The following is a 27,264-nucleotide window of genomic DNA, read 5'->3' as shown; positions in this document are numbered from 1 at the left end:
CAAAGGTTGAATGCCAGGAAATTTACTTGTGTTTAGTAGTACTTAGGTAGGAGATTCATCATGATTTTATAAACTTTTGTAAATCTTTTTATAGTAAATAGTAATGTCAAGCATTATTTTCACAAACTGAATAGTAAATCCAAAAGTAGAGCAAACAAACTGGATGTAGAATACTTCATATTTACTTAGAATACAATTAACCGGTTTGACGTAGAATATTTAGATTGCAATTAATGATCCTTTTTCTACTTATTTTAAATTCTTTTGTCGACAAGCTTAATGATTTTCGATTTTACTAAGTACCTAGTTTACCTATTAGTGATTTACATAAATCTAAATATAAGTTAAAAAAGATGGTATTACAAGCATGCTTCTGTTTTTATTAGCAAAGTGTTTCTGGTTCTACAATGAATTGAACTTTTTTTATTAAATACTGTCGTTGATAATGTATCTAAACAGCCATAACACGTGATAACATGTTGTTTAGAGATAGATAGTAGACAGTGGTTTATGTCGAAAGACGTTTAATGCTGTCTTATTGAGCGCCAGTGTTACGTTTTATAGCCTATACTTATATAGCCTGCCTTAATAAATAGGGTATCCTACGCAAAATTAATTATACAAACTGGGACCAGTAATTCCGGAGATTGGTGCGTTTATTCAAACAAACTCTAATTTATTTATTCAATCACAATCCATCAGATTTAAGCATACAAAGGGACATAGGGACAGAAAAAGCGACTTTGTTTTATACTATGTAGTGATTTAGGCAGGTATATTAGATAGTGATTCAGGCATTACTTTGCGGAAATCTAGAAATCCATGCTAAACTAACAATACAATGCATTTTTAGTTTTTATTTCGCTTGTAGTTTTTATTCTACAGTGTTTTTTGTTTATTTTTTCCTTATAAAAACATTTACTAATCTAGATTCGTAGATACGTATCGATGAAGTTGATAAATGCATCGAACTATCTTTCAAATTGCATATCTGTTCTACTTTATCTTAAACTGCAGTGCCTTATCTACATGCGTAACTTGACACAAAATACAACAATCATCCTGACTGTATTTTCTTTACAAAACAATCTCAATATGGGGAAAAGTTTATAAGAACGTCACTCCTTTTATCCTCGAAGGGTAGGCAGAGGTGCACCTTACGGCACGTAATGCCACTGAACAATAAACACCCACTTTTCATGAATTGTTTTATAACTATAAGTACCATGTAATAGGGGGTGAGCCTATTGCCATATAGGTACGTTGACGTTTCAAAAGTGCCTGATTTACGATTAATTGAAATAAATGCTTTGACTTTAAAAAATCTATTTTTCCTGAGAAATACAACACGGGTCTTTTCAAAGTCAGAGTAAATAAGACTTTCTAAGTCTGTGTGCTCCATCTTTGGCCACATCTTCGCTCGCTTTAAGCGGGTTAGTGGCCAAACGCTGACTTATCAACGTTTAAAAAAATACCTATTTACTGGACTGACCAATTTCTTCTATTTATATTTTTACATACGTACGTAATCAGACATTGTATATGTTTTTATTGCCATGGGAACGTGCATTCATAAAATCTACAATAATCAAGTAGACATGTCAAGGTTACCAAGTTTTTGTCCAGTCATTATTCATCATTGGTCACTGTGTAGGTAAATATGTTTAGAAGTATAATATTATGTGGACTTAAGACTTGAATACAAAAAAATCAATATAGTTGGTACTTTTAAGTTAGCCTACTCATACTGGTGATTCGATAAGCGTATAATTTTTTAAGCAATCGCCGTTGCCCATAGACACCTGAAACACCAGAGCGTTACAAGTGCGAGAAAAGGCGTTACGTTATTGTTATTTATTATATGTAAACAGAAAATACGTTGCTTCACGCTAGGATATTATCTTGTGTCATGGATGCGTTTACAAACATACAAATGTGAATTTGTATCACATCACATCACACCTAAATTCGGAACAACAATTTGTGGATCACTGGAAGAGTTGATTCGTGAGCCATTTGAACGCTCAACATGTGACGTATCTTCGTATCTATCAGCTAGTTGCTCAAATTCCAAGAAAGACTTTGGCCCATTAAACATGAGCTGCCAATAAGCTAGTAAAACCGCGTGGAAGTAGCTATTATAGTTTATTTGTAACAAAGTTAAAATTTGTGTTGTTTTGTAAAACAATTGGTTTTACACTTCTATGATAATATAATAATATATATAATAATGGATAGAGTGATTCAAGAGGTAGGTTTATATGTACCTAAAATCATAATATATCACTATTGCACCTATAAACTAATAGAAATAATATGCTTTGTATAGAAAAATATATTATATGAATATATTAAAAGAATTTATTATATTATTCCCCATTATTAATAACTTATCAATACCAATAATATTGTACACCACATCCCTAAAAATTTAAAACGTCAATTAATGGCGGGCTTTGTCGTTGGTCCTTGAATGAATGACGTTTTACAATTTGTCTTGTCAAATTGAAATTAACTTGACAGCCGGTTCTGTTCCGAAGTATCTTTCCATTATTTTATTTCCTTTTATTTATCCTTGCGCTGTTATTATTGCTTCTAAAATGGTGAAAGTTAAATTCAACAATGGTTGTGAGATTCCCATCCTTGGAATCGGAACATGGAAGGTAAAACTTTTACAAAATACCAAATAACAACTTTTATGTAGTATCTACGTATATAAACATTTTTTCTAACTGTAACTTTCTGACCCGGCAAACTTTGTACCGCCTCAAACATTATTTTTTCACCTTCCTTGGACTTCTACGAATAATTCAAGACAAACATTTGTCAAATCGGTTCAGAAGTTCTTGAGTTTTAGCGAGACTAACGAATATGTTATTAGAATATGTCTAATAAATATAATAAATGGTGGGTAAACGTTTAAAAACCTTCAACTATGCGTTATATTGCTTTTTCTTCTATTATTTGCATAGAAATAGCATTTATTTGACGCCTAACGCCACAGAGTTTGATTCAGTGTTTTTTCCCAAATGAAATGTGGCATTTCCTTTCTGACTACAGATAATTAAATGCTAGGTCCTTCTGTACCAAAATCTATTTATCTGTTTATCTATTATATAAAAATAAGTCGGGTTTTCCTTCCTGACGCTATAACTCCAGAACGCACGAACCGATTTCCACGGTTTTGCATTCTTTGGAAAGGTCTCCGGCTCCGTGAGGTTTATAGCAAAAAAAAATCAGGAAAAATTAAAAAGAAAAGTAGGAAAACAGGGAAAATCATTGGTGGCGAAACGGAGTTCGCCGAGTTTGCTAGTTATTACTAAATTCGGATTAGTCATTTATCGAGGAAGGCTTTAGGCTGTAAAACATCATACTGGTGGTTACCATGACTTCAGTTGAAAAGCTGGAGTAGGTACAGGGTAGTTTTTAGTCAGTAAGAGTCTAACACTTCTTCTTGTCTCGCCCAAGGCGGGAGAAGTCATGACGGATGATTTTCCCCCCTCAAAAAAAGGCAAAAAAAGGCAAGACAATCTGATTAAGGTTCAAGGGTGTCGATGGATGCAGGTCCCTTCCAACCTGCCTAGCATTTTTAAACGTTACCCCACATTAGGATTTTCTCCTGTATCGTGGGTGCATTTACAAACATACAAGTTCAAGGATCACACAAAGTGTTGCTCTGTGCAGGAATCGAACCTGCTACCCATTGCGCGGTAACCAGGGGCCTTAGTCTGCTATTACAATTGTGTCAGAATGGTTGATCATTGAGCAGTGCAAGAGGGACGGAGCTATACAACCTACATAGCTCTGTCCCTCTTGCACTGCTCAATGATCGACCATTCTGACACAATTGTAATAGCAGACTAAGGCCCCAGTTGCCCAGCCACTGCACCAACCGTGCAGTCAATCTGGAAGTGGGATGTTAGTAATAGTTGTTAGTAATAGTCAGTTATCATTATTACCTACTGATTTAATTGTTGTTTTGATGTACCTAAGTTATTAGTTTCTTCTAGCTTATCTATACATAAATCAATATAATTTATTATCCTATTGTTGGCTAGTTTTAGACAAAATTAAATTATATATCCTTGTTTTGTGTACTTTGACCTTAACAACTACAAAACATAATAAAATTAACATTACACAACTAACTAGTAAATTTTGTCTTTGGTGTTTATTCTTTATTTGCCGTAAGTAGTTACCTTATTTCCAAACACTTTCTCATTCAACCCTAAGGTTGACTGGTACTACTACTAGACTACCAGTATGCATATGCCATATGGCATTAAGTTCTATTTTATTGTTTATGTACATTAAAGACTAAATAAAATAATTAATTAATTAATAAATTTACTTAAAATCACGGTTCACATTAATGGAGAAAATCTCTACTAGTTTCGATTCAAAGAGGGACTCTTCATCATGAGCTGCATATGCAGATAAAGCGACGTCATGCTACCTACTGCAGCCTACAGCGCCGCGTCTGTTCACTAAAGAGGAGCAGAGAGCAATTCTATTAGTTAATATTTCTCTGGTTCTCCGCCCTGGGCAGGCAGGCTAAAATTAGTTTATTATATGTAGTAGAAACTGCGCGAACTCCGTTTCACTATCCATGATGTTTACCCTGTAATCCTGCTTTTCTTTTGAAATTTTTCCTGAATTTTCTTTGCTATAAACCTCACGGAGTCTGAGACCTTTCCAACGAATGCAAAACCGTGGAAATTGGTTTGTATGTTCTGGAGTTATAGCGTCAGGAACGAAAAGCTGACTTATTTTACTATAGTAGAAATTACAAGTGGTCTCCAAAAGATAAAATCATGATAAATATAGTCGTATGATAGACATGCCATAAGCCTGTATTATTTAACTTGTCATAAAATTGTAGATAACAGATATAGTACAAAATTGTTATGTATCCCAAATAGGCCGGTTTAAATGGTTCAGGTTTATCAGAGAGCACTCATTGGCCGGCTGAAATAAACCAACCAATTAGAGTGCTTCAGCAATTCTTTAGTCGGGTATGCGATACCCGCGGAAAGCATAGGCGTAGCCAGGGGTGTTTTAGGGGTTCAAACCCCCTCGAAAAATGCGTACCTAGAGATTACGGAGCGTTATTTTTCTAGTTAGTATAGTACATCCCCCGTTTGGCAAAGGTCTCTATGACTACCTATGAATCTTTTTATTACATCTATACTATACTAATACTAATATTATAAAGCTGAAGAGTTTGTTTGTTTGATTGTTTGTTTGTTTGAACGCGCTAATCTCCAGAACTACTGGTCCGATTTGAATAATTCTTTTTGTGTTGGATAGTGCATTTATCGAGGAAGGCTATAGGCTATAAAACATCACGCGGATGAAACCGCGCGGAAGTAGCTAGTATTACATAAATTGTTTTTTACTCATGAATGAAGGAAGTTTTGTTCGTTTTACTTTCTTGAACCCCTCCCGATACTAAAACCTGGCTACGCCTATGGTGTAAAGAGTAGGGGTGGTATAAATGTATTCTACTGTCTCACTGCTGTCTCTTGAGACTAAACAACACTATATAAAAACATTTATGTTTATCATTTTACAAATACTTATAGGTAGTATATTCCTTATCACAATGTCGATCCACTTCAGAAAGTAGTACATACATACATATGACTAGTATGAGATAACTTAATACTGGTTTCAATCCGAACCGATATACCGATGTAACCGAAACTATCGGATATCCGAAATAAAAAAATATCCATTTTCGTAACCGAAACTGAAATAAATGTTCCGAATAATTTCGAATAGGAGCGGAGTAAATGAGACATGAGACAAGTTACTATCCAATGTATATGTATAGTTATTATCCAATGTCTTCTCTTGCCTAGGGCGAGGTAAGAGAGAGTGTCAGACTCTTACTGACTAAAAACACTCCGTTCCCACTCCTGCTTTTCAAGGCGGAATCCCGGTAAACCCGCTAGGCAGTCCACAGCTCCGGATCAGGCATCAGCCCTACTGGGCCCCATCTGTGGTGGTCTGATGACTCCCTCTCGCTTCACACAAGAGAAGACACTAGATGATTTTCTCCCTCAAAAAAATATCCCAATTTCCTAAAATGTATAAATGAATTAAGACTGCCTCGTTTATCGAGTGGTCGCAAGTGCGACTGCCGGAAAAAGAGTTTCGGGTTCGATTACCGTTTCGGGCAAAGTAGTACTAGCGATTTTCAGTTTTTCGAAAATTGCTCAGTAGTAACCTGGAGTCTGGAATTGTAACCAGTGTATGGCAATAGGCTCACCCTCTATTACATGGGACTTAACACAAATGGTGAAAAGTGGGTGTACATTGTATAGCGGCATTACGTGCCGTAATGTGCACCTCTGCCTACCCCTTCGGGGATAAAAGGCGTGACGTTGTTGTTGTTGTATTAATTAATATGTTTTATTCACAGTCCAAACCAGGCGAAGTCACAGAAGCTGTGAAAACGGCCATAGAGGTTGGCTACAGGCACATCGACTGTGCTTTCGTCTACGGCAATGAAAAGGAGGTCGGTGCCGCCATCTCTTCGAAAATTGCCGACGGTACTGTTAAAAGGTAAGATTTCGTTGTTTTAAGGGGAGAGGGAATCATCTGTGTTTCCTGATGGGTATAACCAGGGTGTCTTCAAGGCCCGAGTGAATAGGTTGCTTATGGGCAGACGTGCTCCATCGTAGGCCGCATCATCACTTACCATCAGGCGAGATAGCGGCCAAACGTCGACCCATTTAACATAAAAAAAGAATTCAATGACTTCTTCCCCGCCTTGTTGTTAAAAGGTAAGTTTTTAAGGGGGAAAGTTATCCAATGACTTCTCTCGCCTTGGGTGTTGAGTGAGGGAGTGTCAGACTCTTACTGACTAAAAACCACCCCGTTCCTACTCCTGCTTTTCGAACCGGAGCGCCGTTTGTGGAATTATGTATTTTTTTAAGGTGGGAAAGTTATTCAATGACTTTCTCTCGCCTTAGGTGTTGAGAGAGGGAGTCTCAGATTCCTACTGACTAAAAACCACCCCGTTCCTACTCCTACTTTGAGACGGAGCCCCGGTAACCCGCTAGGTAGTCCGCAGGTGGTGTGATGTATGGGACGACAAACGAGCTGATGGATCACCTGATGGTAAGCAATTTACGCCGTCCATGAACACCCGAAGCACTAGAGGAATAGAGGAGTGTCTTGAAGCAACTGAACAATGTAACCAAAAGCTGTACCCTTAATATTAGTTAGCTTTACGTTTAAAGTAATCGGAACGAGAGCGCATTGATTGGTTGGTTTATTCGAGCCGGCCAATCAGAGCGCCGAACGTACGAACGTTTTCGTGTCACTGCAGACAGAGAGAAAGGCCTCTTCTCACACGGAGAAGGAATGAGCATTAATCACCACACTTGCTCAATGCAGCTTAGAAAGTATATTGGTGTAATTAAAGGCATTTGAGTGCGAAAAATGGGTTAATTATTACTTAAACTACTTTTTAATGACGATTTTGTTTTGAAAACAATTGCTAAGGTCTGGTTTAAGTAACCATTAAATTACTCCGATTACGGTTGCAAGTCTAATTGAATTGAATAATTTAACTTTGCACCTGTCTCTCAGAGAGGACCTGTTCATCACGTCCAAGCTGTGGAACACTTTCCACCGGCCGGACCTGGTGAAGGGCGCACTCCTGAAGAGTCTGGAGAACCTCAACCTCACATACCTGGACCTCTACCTGGTGCACTGGCCTCAAGCTTACAAGGTATGTTTTTTAATGTTGGTGCTATTTTATGCCTCTACTAGCGGACCCGACAGACGTTGTCCTGTCTACACGTCTTTAATTTGAAAATTTTAAACTTTTTTTAATAAGCTAAAACATTCTGGACCATTTTGATGAAAATTACCTATTATTCAAATGTTATGACAATATCTAACGTCATTAATATTTGACACTGCGATGGTAGCGCCGTCAGTCGGATCCATTGTAAAACATTCCAAAATCAACAACTGCTAATAAATTAAAAATTAATCAATAAAACATTGTCTAGCGGACAAAATTGTGAATCTAAACCATTCTCAGATCCCCTTGAACACACATAAAAAATTTCATCATAATCGGTCGAGTCGTTTAAGAGAAGTTCAGTGACATACACACGTACAGAAGAATTATATATATATAAAGATTTATCCCTAAACTCCAATCATACACACTTGTCTCCCATGGCATGGCAGAGACAATGGAACGCCAATTGCTACGAATCTTACACACCTCTTTCGCTTCATCAACAGTCATCAGTCTTTTCATGCATGCTCGTCGGTTAAGGGTACTTTTAATTTGACCCTTCTTTAATATATCGCCAATCTGGTCTCTATATGTCCGTCTAGGGCGCCCTCTACCGACGGCCCTATTCATATTCGCCTTGTATATTTCTTTCGTAAATCTGTTTTCATCCATCCTTTCTACATGTCCAAACCATCGTAACATTTACTTTTCAATCTCAATCACTTTGGAACGACCAAATAGCATCATTAGAGAACTGACCGACAGACTGAATTTTTTTAAATATTATATGATGTTGTAAAGTGTTTATTTGAAATAAATAATTATGACTTTGACTTTGACAATCTCCAAACCCCCATCTCCAATCTCCAAACCCCAATCCCCAATCCCCAAACCCAGCTCTCCACCGCTTACTCTTGAACCGAATTCATTAAAAATTGGGTAGTATCCTCGGTCAAAAATGAATTATTACAACTTTTTAATACAATAATGAAAAATAATCACACTCTCATTCATAAATTTGATGAACTACTTAATTTTCGATTTTTTCTAGCTAATTTTCTAGAAATAAGTCTGCTACTTGACGTCAAAAACTTATGACGTCATAACGCACTATTTCATACAAAGTACATAGAAAATATAGTTTTTGACGTTTCGAAAAAAGTATTGAATTTGACTAGTAGGAAACTAGCCTATTAATAAATTGGTTTACAGGAAGAAGGCGATCTCTTCCCTAAAGAAGCGGACGATAAAATAGCATTCTCTGACGTGGACTATGTGGACACGTGGAAGGCCCTGGAGCCGCTGGTCGGCGAGGGTCTGGTGAGGAGCATCGGCATCTCGAACTTCAACTCGAAACAGGTCGCCAGGCTGTTGGAGCACGCTAGTATCGTGCCTGTCACTAACCAGGTATTTTTTTATAATCTATACTTAATATTATAAAGCTGAAGAGTTTGTTTGTTTGTCTGAACGCGCTAATCTCCGGAACTACTGGTCCGATTTGAATAATTCTTTTTGTGTTGAATAGTGCATTTATCGAGGAAGGCTATAGGCTATAAAACATCACGCTATGACCAATAGGAGCCAAGCAGGGTGGGTGAAACCGCGGGGAAGTAGCTAGCGGGAAATAGGTGGCAAACGAGCAAACGAGTCACCAGGGGGCCTACTCCGGTTCTCGAATGCGAAGTTTCGTTTAATCTTCGGCCGTAGGTTTTATTGATTTACTAATAGAATTACTTGAAATAACGTTTTATTTTTAATTTCATATCAAAAGTTATTTATTTATCTTCATTTCATTAGTATTTTTTTGTTTACGAAAGTTTGCAATAAATAGAATTGTTGTATGCGATCTGCGAAGTTTCGTCCGTTCCGTCGTTGAATTAGAGTAGGCTCTCAGCAAGAGGGACGGAGCTATGTAGGTTGTATAGCTCCATCCCTCTTGCACTGCTCAATGATCGACCATTCTGACACAATTGTAATAGCAGACTAAGGCCCCTGATGGTAAGCGATCAGCGCCGCCCATGGACACCCGCAACACTAGAAGAGTCACAGGTGCGTTGCCGGCCTTTTAAAAAAGAGTATGCTCATATCTGGAAAGTCGTTAGGTTAGTTCTTCTCCATAGGAATCTACACTTTGGAACAAGCAAATAGAGCAACTAGAGGACTGACCGATAAACAAGACATTTTGTTATCTTTTTAATATTATATTTGCTTTGATGTTCAAAAGTGCCTTCAATGTCTATTTGAAATAAATATTTTTGACTTTAACTTTGAAATAATCTTAGAAAGTACACAATATATTATTTTTATAACGTCCCGCCTTTAATCCCCGAAGTGGTAGGCAGAGGTGCACATTATGGCACATACACCCACATTTCACAATTTATGTTGTAAGTCCCATGTAATAGGTGGTGAGCCTATTGCCATATACCGGGCACATTTCCAGACTCCGTGCTACTACTGAGATATTTTCGAAAAACCGAAAAAGCCCAGTATTACTTCGCCCGACCCGGGAATCGAACCCGAGACCCCTTGCCCGGCAGTCGCACTTGCAACCACTCGGCCAACGAGGCAGTCTTATAATATTTATTGCTTAATATTTAGAGCTTTATAATATTTATTGTAATATTTGATTTGGCGTTCGAAAGTGCCTTCCTAGTCTTTTTAAATAAATAATTTTGTCTTTGACTTTGAAATAATCTTAATTACAATATTATTTGACTTTTTTCAGATTGAATGCCACCCCTACTTGAACCAACGTCGTTTAAAAGACTTTTGTGAGGCGCGCAAGATTACCATCACGGCCTACTCCCCCTGGGGTCGCCGGACAGACCCTGGGCCAAGCCCGATGACCCCAGTCTACTGGATGACCCCAAATTAAAGGCCATCGCTGACAGACTCGGTAAAACTGTCGCCCAAGTTCTTATACGGTAAGTTTATTTATTCAGTTTGGTGGATTTTTAACCAACTTATAAAAGAATGATGCGGATTTCAGATGTGTTCTTTTACAGTTAGAAACAGGATTTAACTATTTCTTTAAACTTATTGCACGATACGGTAGACACCTGTTTTTATTTTTTTATGGAAACATAAAGTACTCTCAACGGATCTTGGCAGGTCTGAACTACGTGCAGAAGGCTGCGCAATAAGTATTTTTTAGAACCAAATGGTGGCATGAGGCGAGGTGCGGGGGGCGGCGATCTAGGCTAGAGATTGACCATTTCTAAATACAATTGACCCTTTACACTTATTGCGCAGCCTTCTGTACGTAGTTCAGACCTGCCAAGATCCGTTGAGAGTACTTGTACTTTCGAAGATATATCGATTTGAAATAGATTTGAAATAGGTCGGGCCGGTGCTGAACATCAGCGCCGCGACTCGAGCTATCGTGCTCAGGACACGGCATTTTAGCTGAGAACTGGCCTTTTTGCGCCGTATATACTTTTATTAAATTTTTTGATCAATTAATTTATGATTTTATTGTAACTTTCGTGAGACATACTAAATTAATTATTATGTTATCGGCTTACTCACGTAACTGTTTGACGAGGAACTCGACCAGTTTTAAGCCATGCTCGACGACGCGGCGCGACGATCGCCGCGACAATCGCCGCGTCGTGTGTCGCGGAATGCTGCTCAAGAATATGAGTCTGTAGCATGGCTTGAAATTAGTTGAGTTCCTCGTCAAAACAATACGTGATTAAGCCGATAACATAATAATTAATTAATTTATGTTTATTATTTTTTAATTGGTGCAAATAGACTGTTTTTCTTTTTTTCTTCTTTGTTTTTCTTTCAAATATTGTGTGTCGTCACTTCGTTAGGTACGTTTTAAACGTAGAAATGACGTATTTTCTCTCACTTTTACCTAACTGACTGACTACATAGATTTTTTAATTTTCATACCTCGTCGTCATCCCTGTACTTTTAAGCCCCATATATGCCGATTCCCTCAAAGTCAAAGTCAAAATTATTTATTTCAAATAGACCAGGAAGGCACTTTTGAACGTCAAAGCAAATATAATAATATTAATAACGTCTGTCTGTCAGTCAGTCATCTAGTTGCTCTATTTGCTCGTTCCAAAGTGTAGATTCCTATGGAGAAGAACGAGCAAGAAACTCCATAGGTTACTCTCTTTCAATCAGATTCACAATACAATTCTTGGTTACATTGTTTCGATTGTTTCAATTATGTGAAAATTCCGTTCTTTAAAACATCTTTACTTTTACAATTCCAGTTACCAAATCGACCGCAACAACATAGTGATACCCAAGTCGGTGACAGCGTCCCGCATCGCGAGCAACTTCGATGTGTTCGACTTTAAACTGTCCCAGGAAGACATGTCTCTCATCGACTCGTTCGACTGCAACGGACGCATGGTGCCCATGACTGCGTGAGTACCATCATAATACTAAGGCTTTTTTTTTTGAGGGGGGAAAATCATCCAATCACTTCTCTCGCCTTGGGAGGAAGGTGTTCCACAGCTTGGACGTGATGAACAGGTCCTCTCTGAGAGACAGATCCAATGTTACATATTTCAATAGGTTTTTTAAGAACGCACCGAAGATCCTAGTGCGGCTCGCGGACGGCGAGCAAGGGTAGCTCGCCGTCCGACCAGATCCAGACCCGTGCGTGCGGCGCGTTGCGTTCTGCGCGCGCCTCAAAGAGCCATCAGACCACCACAGATGGGGCCCAGTAGGGCTGATGTCTGATCCGGAGCTGCGGACTACCTAGCGGGTTTACCGGGGCTCCGGCTCGACAAGCAGGAGTAGGAACGGGGTGGTTTTAAGTCAGTAAGAGTCTGACACTCCCTCTCGCCTCGCCCAGGGCGGAAGAAAAGTCGTAGGATGATTTTCCGCCCTCAAAAATAACCTATCGATTCTATCACATTCATACTAAAAAAATTAAAAGGTTCAGGTTTATCAGAGAGCGCTGCTGCCCGGTCTCTGTCAAATGTGTAGTCCCTTAGTCGGGTATACGACACCCGTGGCAAGAGCAGGGATGGTGACAATTGTATTCTCATAATTTCTTTTAATTTCTGTTTCAGATCACTGGGCCACAAGTATCACCCGTTCGAGAATGAAGAATTCTAAATAATATTTTATTTTTATTATTTTAATGTATAAAGTGTTTGGATGCAAATATGATGAAATGTCACTCGCACTTAAGTCAAAACTGATATATAAATGTTAAACAAATGTCACTAATGAATAAATAAATATGTTTTAAACACTGTTTTTGTGAATTTTATTATATTCGTTTTACAGTATGGCGATCACTCATATGTCTTAAATGAAACTACAAGTAGTACTCGTCCACAGAAGCATGATACAACTAAATATTTGAAAGAAAACTGAAATTAAGGTAATGAAATTTACAAATACGGCATTGTAACAGCCGCGTCGCATGTCCGTAACATTCCTAGACAACCTACAACATTACAGCTCTTCTGTGGTCAAGGAACTTGGAGCTGATTTATTTTTATTTTATTGGACTCCCAACAAAGGATACACTTACATGGTAAAGTTCAACAAAGTACAAGTAACAATAATTTTAATACTTGATTAATTTCATTATTTATTTTGTAATTTCAATTTTTTTATTGTAGTTTTCGTAATTTCATTCTGTATAAAATAGCATCTTCTGATTTATTTCGTTGCGGGATCCAAGACAGTCATTCATGTCCCTGGGACGTTGGACTTCAGTGTTCCGGTGTTTGCATGGTTGTATGCTACTAGGAATACCATAGGTTTTAAGTCACCTTGATCGATTTCGATTACGGTGGCCAGTCTGTCTAACTAGGCAGGAGTTTTTTTATGTACACTAGGATTTTCTGTGTCGTCGGTGCGTTTACAAACATACAAGTTCACATACACATGACAGCTAGACCCGAAACTATAATTTGTGGATCACACAAAGAGTTGCTTCGTGCGGGAATCGAAACTGCCACAACCACATGCAATCAATATTATATCACGTTGACTGTCCCATCTATTTTGGATAATCTCGTTGGTACGTCCAATGGAACTTAAAATATTCCACTGATAATAACATTTCGATGGAACATTTAAGTCTTATTTTTCAAGTCTTTGTTCATACGTCCCTAGAAAATTCAAAGTTCTAGCTCACACGTCCCAGCGCAGTAAAGGCAGTTCAGTTGCCACTGGCTAATGCATTACATATAATGCACGGACGTCACAGCCAGATCATATCATGCATTACATGTAATGCACGGACAGTCAACGTGATATAATAGTACACAAGTATGTGCGCAAACACAGTCGGACTCCTGTTCCCTCATTCTGAACGATGGCACGGCTCGACACCACCGGGGAGAGATTAGGCGCAGAACCAACGTGTTTACGTGAACCACCGCTGAACTTCCTGACTCCAAGCTAATGGTAATTTTACTTGGAAAATGTCACTATATGTTTTTACCCGACGTGGGAATCGAACCACGTTGCACAACAGCCATTGTGACGTATAAACTGACCGTCGAATGTGCATAAAGATCATATTATAAAGCCAGGCCATCGTAAGCTAACAAGTTGTTTGCAAACAAGAAACAAGCTTGTTTTTGTTTAGCTATTTAGAAGGAAGAAGCTAAAACCTGGACCAATTAACTTTAAAAGATTTTTTCACACCTTTTATCCCGGAAGGGAGTAGGCAGAGGTGCACCTCTCAATATGCACATTACGGCACGCAACGTCGCAATACAATGTACACCCACTTTTCACCATTTGTGTTATAAGTCCCATGTAATAGGGGGTGAGCCTATTGCCATATTCTGGACACAATTCCAGACTCCGTGCTACTATTGAGAAATTTTCGAAGAACCGAAAAAAGCCCAGTAGTACTTTGCCCGACCCGGGAATCGAACCCGAGACCCCTTGTCCGGCAGTCGCACTTGTGACCACTCGACCAACGAGGCAGTATAACCATAAAATAAAACAAACAACATCGAAAAAAATAATTTATTTTTAAATAAAAAGTTTTTTATGCATTACAAATTAGCTTAAAATTATATTTTAGCAACCGATACTTAAATATATTGCATAATATACAACGGTTTATAGTGAAATGGTCGTTTCGTTCATACATAGGCTAGTTTTTAATTGAATAATTATTTATGTTTGATAGAAAAATCTTTTTCAACCCAATTAGTTAGAATTTGTATGGACAATCTCTACACTACACGAGTCACTGTTTACATGTCGACATTAGCTCATGACGATACCAGCGTACGTGTGTCACTGGACAGTGAACCTCGCTACCATCAGTTGACTGGACAATCTCTACACTACACGACACTGTTGTTTATAAGTATATTATAATATTTTATTTAGATTTTTATATAAAAAGCAATATTACTACCTATCTACCATTTTAAAGCGTGATAGTTCATTAAGTGTTTTTTTTATTTATAATACATTTTATAAACTATATTTTTGTTTATGCGAAAGTTGAATTAGTTTGTTACTCAATCACATCAAAACAGCTGAAGGGATCAAGATGAAATTTGGAACAGGGGTAGATTATGGTCTGGAATAACAAATAGGATACTTTTTATTCCACAGGGACGCGGGCAAAGCCGCTGGGTGAAGCTAGATTTTTAAATGGTATAAGCCGGTAAACGAGCAGACGGATCACCTGATGGTAAGCAATCGCCGTCGCCCATGGACACTTGAAACACCAGAGGCGTTACAACTGCGTTTTCCGGTATTAAGCATAAACAAAAAATACCGTTTTTAAACATTATTAAATGCAAAATAAATAACATTTTTAATATTCTGTAGTTTTATTATAGCTTTCGTGAAACATACTAAATTAATTATTATGTTATCGGCTTACTCACGTAACTGTTTGACGAGGAACTCGATTAGTTTCAAGCCATGCTAGAGGCTCATATTCATGAGCAGCATTCCGCGACACACGACGCGGCGATTGTCGCGCTGCTACTGTGGCTTGAAACTAGTCGAGTTCCTCGTCAAACATTTACGTGAGTAAGCCGATAACATAATAATATTCTGTAGATGTTAGAATCATGACATAACATCTTTTAACCCCCAAAGGGGTAGGCAGAGGTGCACATATATACAATGTAACACCCACATTACACCCAGTTATGTGTGTGAGCAGTGATAGGAATAGGTAGTGCTTATTAGCCTAAACTTTGAAGAAAAGAAACGGAGACTTCCTTAGTACTATATTATTCCCGGACAACACTTAAATACATAAAAATGTAATTTGAAATAAATTCGTGTTGTTTACCTAAAGTTTGCGAATAGACATAATATAACACAGTCGTTACAACTATCAACTTTTCTAAACTAGTTTATATAAAAAACTAAAACGGTAAAAGAAAAATAAAACACAGAGAATATTGTTGTAATATTTGTAGGTATATTTATAGTATTTCTTAACATGATTTAAGGAGACGTCCGGAAAACATATAGCACTAAGGTCCCCGTTTCTTTTCTCTGTTCAAAGTTTAGGCTAATAAGCATTACCTATTTCTATCACTGATTATGAGTCCATTTACAACCAAATATCTGATCGAGCACACGTTTCGCAGCAAATACTGAGAATTTACTAAACGAAAATTCACATTAACACAACTCAGAAATCGAACCTAAGGGTGTTACCACACCAATCGAGCGATCGTCGATCGATGGTAGAATGGATTAGTCGACGTCGATCGATAGTTTCTACTACACCAATCGATCGATAGCCGATAGATACTATCTGTCGATGGTGGAATGGATTGGTCGATGTCGATCGATAGTTTCTACTACACCAATCGATCGATAGCCGATAGATACTATCTGTCGATGGTGGAATGGATTGGTCGATGTCGATCGATAGTTTCCGGCCGGAATATAATCAATCTACGTCGACCGATGCCATCGACCGACAATCGATCGATTGGTTAGTCGACCGATAGTCCATCGATGCCATCGATCGACATTTATCGATTGGTGTGGTAGCTTTAATTGATCTACGGATGCCGGTCGAATTACCAATCGATCGACTGGAATCTATCGATCGACATCGACCAATCTATTCCACCATCGACAGATTGTATCTATCGGCTATCGATCGATAGGTTTGGTCTAGATCGCTCGCGCAGGACGTCGTAGTAATAGTTTGAGTAATCATTAAATGACTCTGAGTACGGTAAGACTATTACAGTAAATAAGATGTTCTAAAAGTATCTGCCACGGTTTTAATGGGAGGTAGTGTTGTGTTTGAAGATTACAATAGTGAATGTAAATTATTGATTATTAATTTTTTCATACAAGAAATCTACGTATGAGTTTGTTATGAAAGAGCTATCTCTTTCACTGTCTCTGTCGCATCGTGCGTATTTGTGAACCACTTTATACAGAGTAGAGTCAATGTTTATTTAACTTCTTTATTTTATTTTTTTACGTTAAATGGGTCGACGTTTGGCCGCTATCTCGCCTGATGGTAAGTGATGATGCGGCCTACGATGGAGCACGTCTGTCCATAAGCAACCTATTCACTCGGGCTTTGAAGACACCCAGGTTATACCCATCAGGAAACACAGACTCCGGCAAGGAGTTCCACTCCCTAGCAGTTCGCACAAGGAAGCTTGAAGCGAAACGCTTCGTGCGAGTGGGTGGGATATCTACCATGAAACGGTGACGCCTCGCCGCTTTATGTTCTCAAATCGAATTAACTGGTCCGGGGTACGAAATTTCTTCACTATTGTAATCTTCAAACAACACTACCTCCCATTAAAGCCGTGGCAGATACTTTTAGAGCACTCTACATAATTATATATATATAAAATAAATTAGAATGTCTTGCGATGAACAGCCCTGTGCCCTTCTTCATCATACTCTCTTTTCGACACCCACATTTTACGGAATGTATCGAGTGAAGCGAGAATCGAACCCCCTATCCATGTAGAGTAGAGACGCTCTTGAGGTGCTGAGATCTGTTGAAGAGAAAAAAAAAAAACGTTATTAATAAGTTTTTAAACTGACATGGTCACTAACACTATCATTAGAACTTGAAACGGGATATTTACCATGTTTATTTATGTCTATGAGTTTCCGATATTTCGTACACTCATAAATAAACATGGTAAATATCACGTCTCAAGTTCTAATGATATTTAACGTTATTAATGTTATTATGATAACCACTACTACTCTTCCCGCGGGTATGGTATACCCGACTAAGAGACATGATACGTCTTACAATAGTTACTACTCAAATTGATATGATATTGACAGACGATGAAGGAAAACATCGTGAGGAAACCTCGTGTATATCAGCATTACGCGTCATAATGTGCTTTTCTGCCTACCCCTTTTTTTTGAGGGGGAAAATCATCCAATGACTTCTCCCGCCTTGGGCGAGGCGAGAGGGAGTGTCAAACTCTTACTGACTAAAAACCACCCCGTTCCTACTCCTGCTTTTCGAGCCGGAGCCCCGGTAAACCCGCTAGGTAGTCCGCAGCTCCGGATCAGGCATCAGCCCTACTGGGGCCTTAGTCTGAGAGGGACGGAGCTATGTAGGTTGTATAGCTCCGTCCCTCTCGCACTGCTCAGTGATCGACCATTCTGACCATAATAGGGTATTATCCTACTAGTCAAATTCAATACTTTTATCGAAATGTCAAAAACTTTACTTTTCTATGAATTTTGTATGACATTGCAAATTATGACGTCATAATTTTTTTGCGTCAAACAGCATACTTATTACGCAAAAAAATTGCAAGAAAAATCAAATAAATAAGTATATCGTCAAATGAATGAATGAAAATACGATTATTTTGGGATATTTTATTGTATTGAAATATCAAAATAATTTATTTTTGACCTAGGAAACTACCCAATTGTAATAGCAGACTAAGGCCCCTGGGCAAAGTAAATAAATAAAATATTATATCACTCACCCTAATCTTCATGTCTTTAGGCGCCAATCTCCTGATCTCAGCTAAGAGGCGATCTCCGAACCCTCTGAAGAGGGTACTACCTCCGCTAAGCACTATATTCTGATATAACACTTTGCGCAAATCCATATCAGACTTCTGTATAGCGAACATTAACACTTCGTGTAAACCTGTAAAGAATGATAAGAGTTTTATTATAACTTTCGTGAGGCATACTAAATTAATTATTACATACATACATACATAACCTCACGCCTGTCTCCCATGGGGGTAGGCAGAGACAATGGAACACCAATTGCTACGGTTCTTACACACCTCTTTCGCTTCATCAACAGTCATCAGTCTTTTCATGCATGCTCGTCGGTTCAAGGTACTTCTAATTTTGAAGTGTGGTTTGAAAGACGATGTAGTGACAAGGATTGAAAAGGGAATGTTACGATGGTTTGGACATGTAGAAAGGATGGATGGAAACAGATTTATGAAAGAAATATACAAGGCAAATATGAGTGGGACCGTCGGTAGAGGGCGCCCCAGACGGACATATAGCGACCAGATTGGCGATATATTAAAAATTAATTATTATGTTATCGGCTTACTCACGTAACTGTTTGACGAGGAACTCGACTAGTTTCAAGCTAACTAGAGGCTCGACAACAATCGCCGCGTCGTGTGTCGCGGAATGCTGCTCATGAATATGAGCCTCTAGCATGACTTGAAACTAATCGAGTTCCTCGTCAAAACAGTACGTGAGTAAGCCGATAACATAATAATTAATGATAAGAGTTATTATAATGAAATGAAAATATTCTTTATTGTTGCCATTTGTTGAAGGGGGTATATTGATTAAAGGGGAGGGGTTTAGGGGGTAATAACTGTTAGGGGGACTCTCCTTTTAACACGTTGATTGTCCGTGCATTACATGTAATGCATGATATGATCTGGCTGTGACGTCCGTGCATTATATGCAATGCATTAGTCAGTGGCAACTGAACTGCCTTTACTGCGACGGGACGTGTGAGCTAGAACTTTGAATTTTCTAGGGACGTATGAACAAAAACTTGAAAAAATAAGACTTAAATATTCCATCGAAACTTTATACTTTTTTTATCACTAGAATATTTTAAGTTCCATTGGACGTACCAACGAGATTATCCAAAATAGATGAGACAGTCAACGTATTAAGCAAAGTATACCTGTGTTAGGAGACCCCGCTCTTGCATAGCAAAAATTTTCTTAGATAAAAATAAAAAGTGTGTCTGTGTAGGTATTTGTGTGTGTATGTATGTATGTGTGTGTGTGTGACTGTGTGTGTACATGGTGTGTACACAAGTTATACAAGTGCTTTTCCACCAGAGATGTGCTATGCTACGTTGCTGTGATTGCGTTTGGCTTCCACCAATCATATTCATTGGTACACATAGCTTAGTACTTGTGGAAACGGACTCAGCTAAGCTATGATTTTTATATGGACAGATGCGTGCTATGGATACGTGCTATATGTACTGTTGCCCAACAAGAGTCTTGCAAGTCTCGCATTTACCAATAAAAGTTGATTAAAACTTTAATTTTTTATACGATTATGATTTAACTGTATTAACTACCCAGCAAGAGTCTTGCTAGTCTCACAAATATCTATTAGCCTAATGCTATTTTTTATATGTTAGGTGCTTTTGATCTTACAATGACGAAACAAAGTAGCTAGTATACTATATTTGAGGTTATTCAATAGCGGCCACATCTTACAATACAACTGTATAGTTAAAGTCAAAGTCAAAGTCAAAATCATTTATTTCAAATAGACCAGAAAGGCACTTTTGAACGTCAAAGCAAATATAATAATATTAATAACGTCTGTCTGTCGGTCAGTCCTCTAGTGAAGCTATTTGCTCGTTCCAAAGTGTAGATTCCTATGGAGAAGAACGAGCAAGAAACTCCATAGGTTACTCTTTTTCAATCAGATTTACAATACAATTCTTGGTTACATTGTTAAATCTCAGTTAATACTACAGTTAAATCATAATCGTATAAAAAAATTAAGTTGGCTAATTGGTAAATGCGAGACTTGCAAGACTCTTGCTGGGCAACACTAGCTATATGTATAATATATGCATGCTATGGATGTCAACATACCTTCGCTTTCTTCACCAATGAGATCAGGCCGGAATAGAACCTCGGGAGCGCGGAAGCGAGCCGGACCGATCTGCAAACATGCAATATACATGTAATGAAAACTATAGTTTTCATTAATTAGAGTTTTTAAGTGTTTTTAGTTTTTCACTACGTTTAAGTATAATCTGTGGTAAAGAGAAGTTTAAGTTTATGGACGTCACGAAAAAACTAAATGTCATTGTGTATAAAATTAATATCGATCCTTTGTTGCGATTTAATTAAGAAACGACACAATTATAAACATTAAATGTTGTTTCTTTATTTACAGGTATGTTACGATCTTATGTTAGTACTAACCGTGGAATTGTAAACCATATACTAATGTAAACTAATTATAATAAAACTTTATTTACAGAGAAACTCAATTGTGTTTTGTGTCGCCTAAAACCTGGGAAAATACCTTATATACATATGACTTAAATGAAACTACAAGTAGTACTCGTCCACAGAAGCATAATACAACTAAATATTTCAACGAATTGGAACTTGAAACGGGATATTTACCATGTTTTTCGATTTTTATGAGTTTCCGATAGAAAACTAATGAGTATACAAAAAATGTTTCTTCGGGAAAGTTGTTTGTAATCATGAGTACAATCGCGTGTTTAAATATCGCTCACTAAATGCAACAGTGCCGAAATATCGGAAACTCATAAAAATTGAAAAACGTGGTAAATATCCCGTCTCAAGTTCCAATTCTAGTGTTAGTGACCATGTCAGTTTAAAAGCTTATATTTCAACGAAAACTAAAATTAAAATAAAATTACGCAATTTCTTTTTTAAATTTACTAATTAAAAAAAGTTTTAGTCCTTGGCTTGATTGCCTCGTTGGCCGAGTGGTTTCAAGTGCGACTGCCGGGCAAGGAGTCTCGGGTTCGATTCCCGGGTCGGGCGAATTATTGCTGGACTTTTTTCGGTTTTTAGAAAATTTCTCAGTAGTAGCACGGAGTCTGGAAATGTGTCCGGTATATGGCAATAGGCTCACCCCTATTACATGGAACTTGTAACATAAATTGTTAGTATTAAACTAAAAAGTAGAACTCGTCCACAGAAGCATAATACAACTCAATATTTCAACGAAAACAAAAAATTATAAAAAAAAATATGTCGCTTTTGGCACTATTTTGTTTAAACGGGACAAGCCCATACCGCAGCAACTCCTGTGCACCAGGATCTACAGTAGATACAACCATGCAAACACCGGAACACTGAAGTCCAACGTCCCAGGGACATGAATGACTGTCTTGGATACCGCAACGAAATAAATCAGAAGATATTATTAGAGGAGAAGGAAAAACGATAGTTTCCATTCAGGGACTTGCCTATTGTGCCTAGGAATAAGTCCATGATCTTAGAGCCATGCTTCAGCACTGCTGAGCCGGCTCGACCGGAGTGATACCACGGCCTCACAGAAAACCGACGTGAAACAACGCTTGCGTTGTGTGAGTGACGTTACCGGAGGCCCAATTACCCCCTTCCCAATATTCCCAATCCCCAATTCCCCAACAACCCTTAAATTCCTAACCCCCAAAATGCCGGCAACGCACTTGTAACGCCTCTGGCGTCCATGGGCGGCGGCGATTGCTTACCATCAGGTGATACGTCTGCTCGTTAACCGGCTTATACCATATAAAAATGTAATAATGAATATTACCTCCAACCCCGTACCATCAGGGAGTGTATACTGCGCCCTCTCAGTTTCCAGAGTTTCCTCTTTGAGAGGGTTCGGTGAGAGGTAGCAGGCCCTCTCTTTGATCGACTTCACTATCTCCAGCTCAGCGGACGTGCGGAGGTTCACGCCCTCTTTACGGAGTAGTAGCCTGGAAAGGGAATAATAATTATTATTATTATTTGGGCAAAAGTTAGTTTATATTAATTGTTAGATTTAGACGCTGAGAAATGGTGAAAGAAAACATCGTGGGGAAACCTTCTTTTTTGAGGGGTCATAGTCATCCAATGACTTCTCCTGCCTTGGACGAGGCGAGAGGGAGTGTCAGACTCTTACTGACTTAAAACCACCCCGTTCCTACTCCTGCTTATCGAGCCGGAGCCCCGGTAAACCCGCTAGGTAGTCCGCAGCTCCGGATTACCAGTCACCCTGTTCCTTCACCTGAGGTATCGTTTTTTTTTTGGGACAAGCCCGCCACAACCTCCCATACCGCTGCAACTCCTGTGCACCAGGATCTACAGTAGATACTACCATGAAAACACCGGAACACTGAAATCCTAAGCGTCCCAGGGACATCAATGACTGTCTTGGAACCCGCAACAAAATAAATCAAAAGATGTTATTAGAGGAGAAGAAAAATAAAACAACTGTTTCCACTTCCCTTTGTGAATTTAATGCAGGAGAGATAATGGCTTAAGCCTAAAGGCACAGAAGAGACTGCACAACTCGGAGAGGCCCAGTCGCCAAGCACCACGGAAATTTTATATAATAATATATTAAGTATATAAAATTTCTGTGGAAATTTTACTTAAAACTAAATACTAAATGGGTCCTATGCGTGAGCTGTTATACTTGCTTCCAATAATAGGTATGGCAAAAACGCCTAAACGCACGGAAATTTGCTCCACAAGGTCCGTGTAATAAACTACACCTGATGAAACAATTAAATTATCCAACATAGTGTTACGCTCAGATTGCCAGAGACCACACTCCCAGAGTATGTGATGGGCGGATTGCTCATGTTGCAACTCCGCTGTCGAACATTGGCATCATACCCGGAGCTGCGGACTACCTAGCGGGTTTACCGGGGCTCCGGCTCGAAAAGCAGGAGAAGGAACGGGGTGGTTTTTAGTCAGTAAGAGTCTGACACTCCCTCCCGCCTCGCCCAAGGCGGGAGAAGTCATTGGATGATTTTCCCCCCTCAAAAAAAAACCCACAACCACGCCAACAACGTTACGTAAAACAAACATGCTAAGCCCACTGATTTAGTGGAAAAATTTACCTTTTTAATATTTTGTCAAACTCCCTTAACCTCCATTTTGAGCAGGATTCGTAGAAAATCATACTCTCGATATGTGATTCCCTTTAACAGTTTTGACGTGATTGACTAACAAACATTAACACAAAAACCTTTGCATTTTTTATCGTGGAATAACCCGGTAAACGAGTAGACGGATCAGCTGATGGTAAGCAATCTCCGCCGCCCATTGACACTTGAAACAACAGAGGCGTTACAAGTGCGTTGCCGGTCTTTTGGGGGTTTGGAATTTAAGGGTTGTTGGGTAATTGGATCCCCGGTAACATCACTCACACAACGCAAGCGTTGTTACACGTCAGTTTTCTGCTCGGCCGTGGTATCACTCCGGTCGAGCCGGCCTATTCGTGCCGAAGCATGGCTCTCCCACACTTATAATATTAGTAGTTAGATTAATTACAATGTCTTTGTTTAATCATGACCAAACTTTTATAGCACTTTTATATTTTGGCATTATATCAAAAAACATGTCTTTGTTTGTATAAAACGCTAACATATAAACAAACCAATCTAAATATAGTATACATAAACACATGCTTTGTCATTTTCTTTTAAAGCAATACAAAGAATGGCTTATCAACAATACAAATTAAGTCTGCTTTACAATTCTTTGTTAGGGAAATAAAATATGTGTGAATGCACGGTTGACGCAGTGGCTGGGTGATAGGCTCGATTCCCATACAAAACGATTTTTGACACGTTTTTAGGGTTCCGTAGCCAAATGGCAAAAAACGGAACCCTTATAGATTTTATTAATTCGAATAGTATGAGTTTGCTTTACGTTGAAACGAAAACGAAACGAAAGCGTGTTCGGCGCTTTGGAGACGGACTCAGCTGAGCTATGTTTTTCATATGGAAAGATGCGTGCTGTGGATGGTTTCCCTACTATCGATACATCGTCCTTATCGATCGAGCTGTGCATCTTCCTCGCACAGCCACTTTTTCTATCCCGATGATACGATTCAGTGACATCTTATGCTAATTTTTTTACCTACCCAGTTCCATTTAAGCTGTTTTTCCACTCTGACACTGTGAATTTACATTATTACGGAAATTCATAGCGCATCTTACGCATCGTATGCATTCTGTATCATCTGTATGACGTCAAAAGTACGCATCGCATGTCAGCATTGATGCTGATGCGGTCCGTACGATGCGGATCAGTGGACGCAGTTGTATGAGTTTCTATGCAAGGCAAACTAAAATCAGTTGCGTGCGATGCGTACGATGCGGGCCTGTGGACCTTTACCCCTTTTCAAGGAAAAATATACCTACAATCAAACACCTGGGGTTTTTGTCGACATCTAAAGGATTAACAAATTATATTTTATGGCTATTTCATCGATAACGTCATTTTAATATCGTATACTTGATCCCTGCAATATATCCGTTGGTTATCTGTAAAATATCTCTGTAAACCGATTAGTATAAGTGATAAGGGCTTTGTTTTATGTAATTCCGACTTGAATATAGTTGTTTTTGTTATGTAATTTTAACAAAACTAGCTTCCACTTGCAATTTCATCCGGAGCTGCGGACTACCACCTAGCGGGTTTACCGGGGATCCGGCTCGAAAAGCAGGAGAAGGACCGGGGTGGTTTTTACTCAGTAAGAGTGACACTCTCTCTCTCACCTCGCCCAAGGCGGGAGAAGTCATTGAATGACTTTCCCCCTTCAAAAAAAAAAACCGGCAGTTTCACCGTTCCCGTGGGATAAAAAGTAGCCTGTGTTTTTACCCAACTGCCAAGGAAGGGTTATGTTTTTCGCGTGTTTCTTGTATGTATGAGCATAATATTCTTTATTACCTCATTTCTTCGAAACGGCTTGATGGATTTTTTCAGGCCATAATATACCCCTGTTCCAAATTTCATCCAGATTCCTTCAGTAATTTTGACGTGTTTCAATAACAAACACACACAAATTCACAAACTTTTGCATTTATAATATTAGTAAGGTAGCGTGACAGTCCATTGCTGGACTATGAACCTCTTCTATATAAAAGGAGTTTGCTGTAATCTCCATGATTGCACAAAGTACGGATGGAAAAATTATACGGTTTACTCCCGTGAACTAAAGGTGGATAGCAAGTATTGCTTGACGTCACCGCGTCACGCACGCTGCTCATAAATATGAGTCCCGGTTTGACTTGAAATTCGTCGAGATTTCTTAATTATTATGTCATCGGCTTACTCACGTAACTGTTTGACGAGGAACTTGACTCGTGTCTTGACGTGTCGCGGAATGCTCCTTACAAATATGAGCCTCTAGCATGGCTTGAAACTAGTCGAGTTCCTCCTCAAACAGTTACGTGAGTAAGCCGATAACGTAATAATTAATTTAGTATGTCTCACGAAAGTTATAATAGAATTATACTCGAGCTTTTCTCCAATGGTTTACTTGACTAAACCGTCTTTTTTATGGAACAAGCCGGTAATCGAGCAGACGTATCACCTGATGGTAAGCAATCGCCGCCGCCCATGGACACCTGAAACACCAGAGGCGTTACAAGTGCGTTACCGGCCTTTTGGGGGTAAGGAATTTAAGGGTTGTTGGGGATTGGGAAGATTGGGAAGGGGGAATTGGGCCTCCGGTAATCTCACTCACACAATGCAAGCGTTGTTTCACGTCGGTTTTCTGTGAGGCCGTGGTATCACTCCGGTCGAGCCGGCCCATTCGTGCCGAAGCATGGCTCTCCCACACTTAAAGTCTAAAGTTATTTAAATGAAAAATAATCTGTCTGTCTTTTGATAGTCATTATTCTGTTTTGGTATTACAGATATTTGAGCGGAGTCTCCTAATTTGTGTATGTGAGTTGTATTCGGGTTGGTTGTCATGGCAACCGAGCATTGTTTTTTTTTTAAACCACAGAGTAGTCACTGACAGATTTTGCGCAGATGAGATATATTTGAAACAGATTAAGTGCCTTACGTCTTTTGGATTGAAAAAATATTCATTTTCTTTTATTCTCTAAATCTAAGTCTTTCTACAGTAATGAAATATTCTGTAAAAAAGAGAGACAGATGTACCTGGCAACGGTTTTAAAAAACACATTCATTTCATCAGTACATACGCGCGCGAAATTTTGTTGTTTTGTTATTGTGATAAAAATAAAACTAATGAGTATACAAAAAAAGTTTCTTTGGGAAAGTTGTTTGTAATCATTAGTACAATCACGTGTTTAAATATCGTTCACTAATTACCAGTCACCCTATAGGACGAAAAAGTGTTCATATAATTCAATTTTGTTCACTTGTCACTAGAAAAATCTTCATAATTGAAACAAAATACACTCTTTTCTTTCTAACACACACAAAGTTACGTAAGAAAGAGAGAGATAGATATAGAAATGTCAGTCATTACTCTGGAATTATATGTTGTTGCTTCACTGACGACTAAAGCATGCACGCTTCCATTGGTAAATG

General features: G+C 38.6%; 2 protein-coding genes and 1 pseudogene across 5 annotated transcripts in view; 2 read left to right on the top strand and 1 right to left on the bottom strand.

The window, feature by feature from the left end:
• The window catches only part of LOC118278720 (alpha-centractin), an 800,945-nt gene that overhangs the window by 702,582 nt on the left and 71,099 nt on the right, over positions 1-27,264 (bottom strand). Inside the window, exons 8-9 of one of the 3 annotated variants that reach the window (XM_050703712.1) lie at positions 18,694-18,860; positions 17,283-17,727 (exon numbers count right to left, since the gene is read on the bottom strand). In XM_050703712.1, the coding sequence (XP_050559669.1) occupies positions 17,584-17,727; positions 18,694-18,860 (311 nt within the window). In that variant the 3' untranslated portion in view covers positions 17,283-17,583. Of the gene's footprint in view, positions 1-14,723; positions 17,728-18,693; positions 18,861-27,264 lie in introns of those variants that run through there. The other 2 variants (XM_050703711.1, XM_050703710.1) reach the window with 2 other exon arrangements.
• LOC126912249 (aldo-keto reductase family 1 member B1-like) overlaps positions 1-27,264 on the top strand; it is an 84,624-nt pseudogene that overhangs the window by 484 nt on the left and 56,876 nt on the right.
• Positions 1-27,264, top strand: part of LOC118278786 (glycerol-3-phosphate acyltransferase 4) — a 115,118-nt gene that overhangs the window by 55,154 nt on the left and 32,700 nt on the right. The gene's annotated exons all lie outside the window — the stretch shown is intronic.

Source organism: Spodoptera frugiperda, chromosome 24 (assembly GCF_023101765.2).
Source record: "Spodoptera frugiperda isolate SF20-4 chromosome 24, AGI-APGP_CSIRO_Sfru_2.0, whole genome shotgun sequence".
Classification (NCBI taxonomy): Eukaryota; Metazoa; Arthropoda; class Insecta; order Lepidoptera; family Noctuidae; genus Spodoptera; species Spodoptera frugiperda.
Note: the sequence above shows the minus strand (reverse complement) of the source record. Positions and strands in the feature narration are given on the sequence as shown.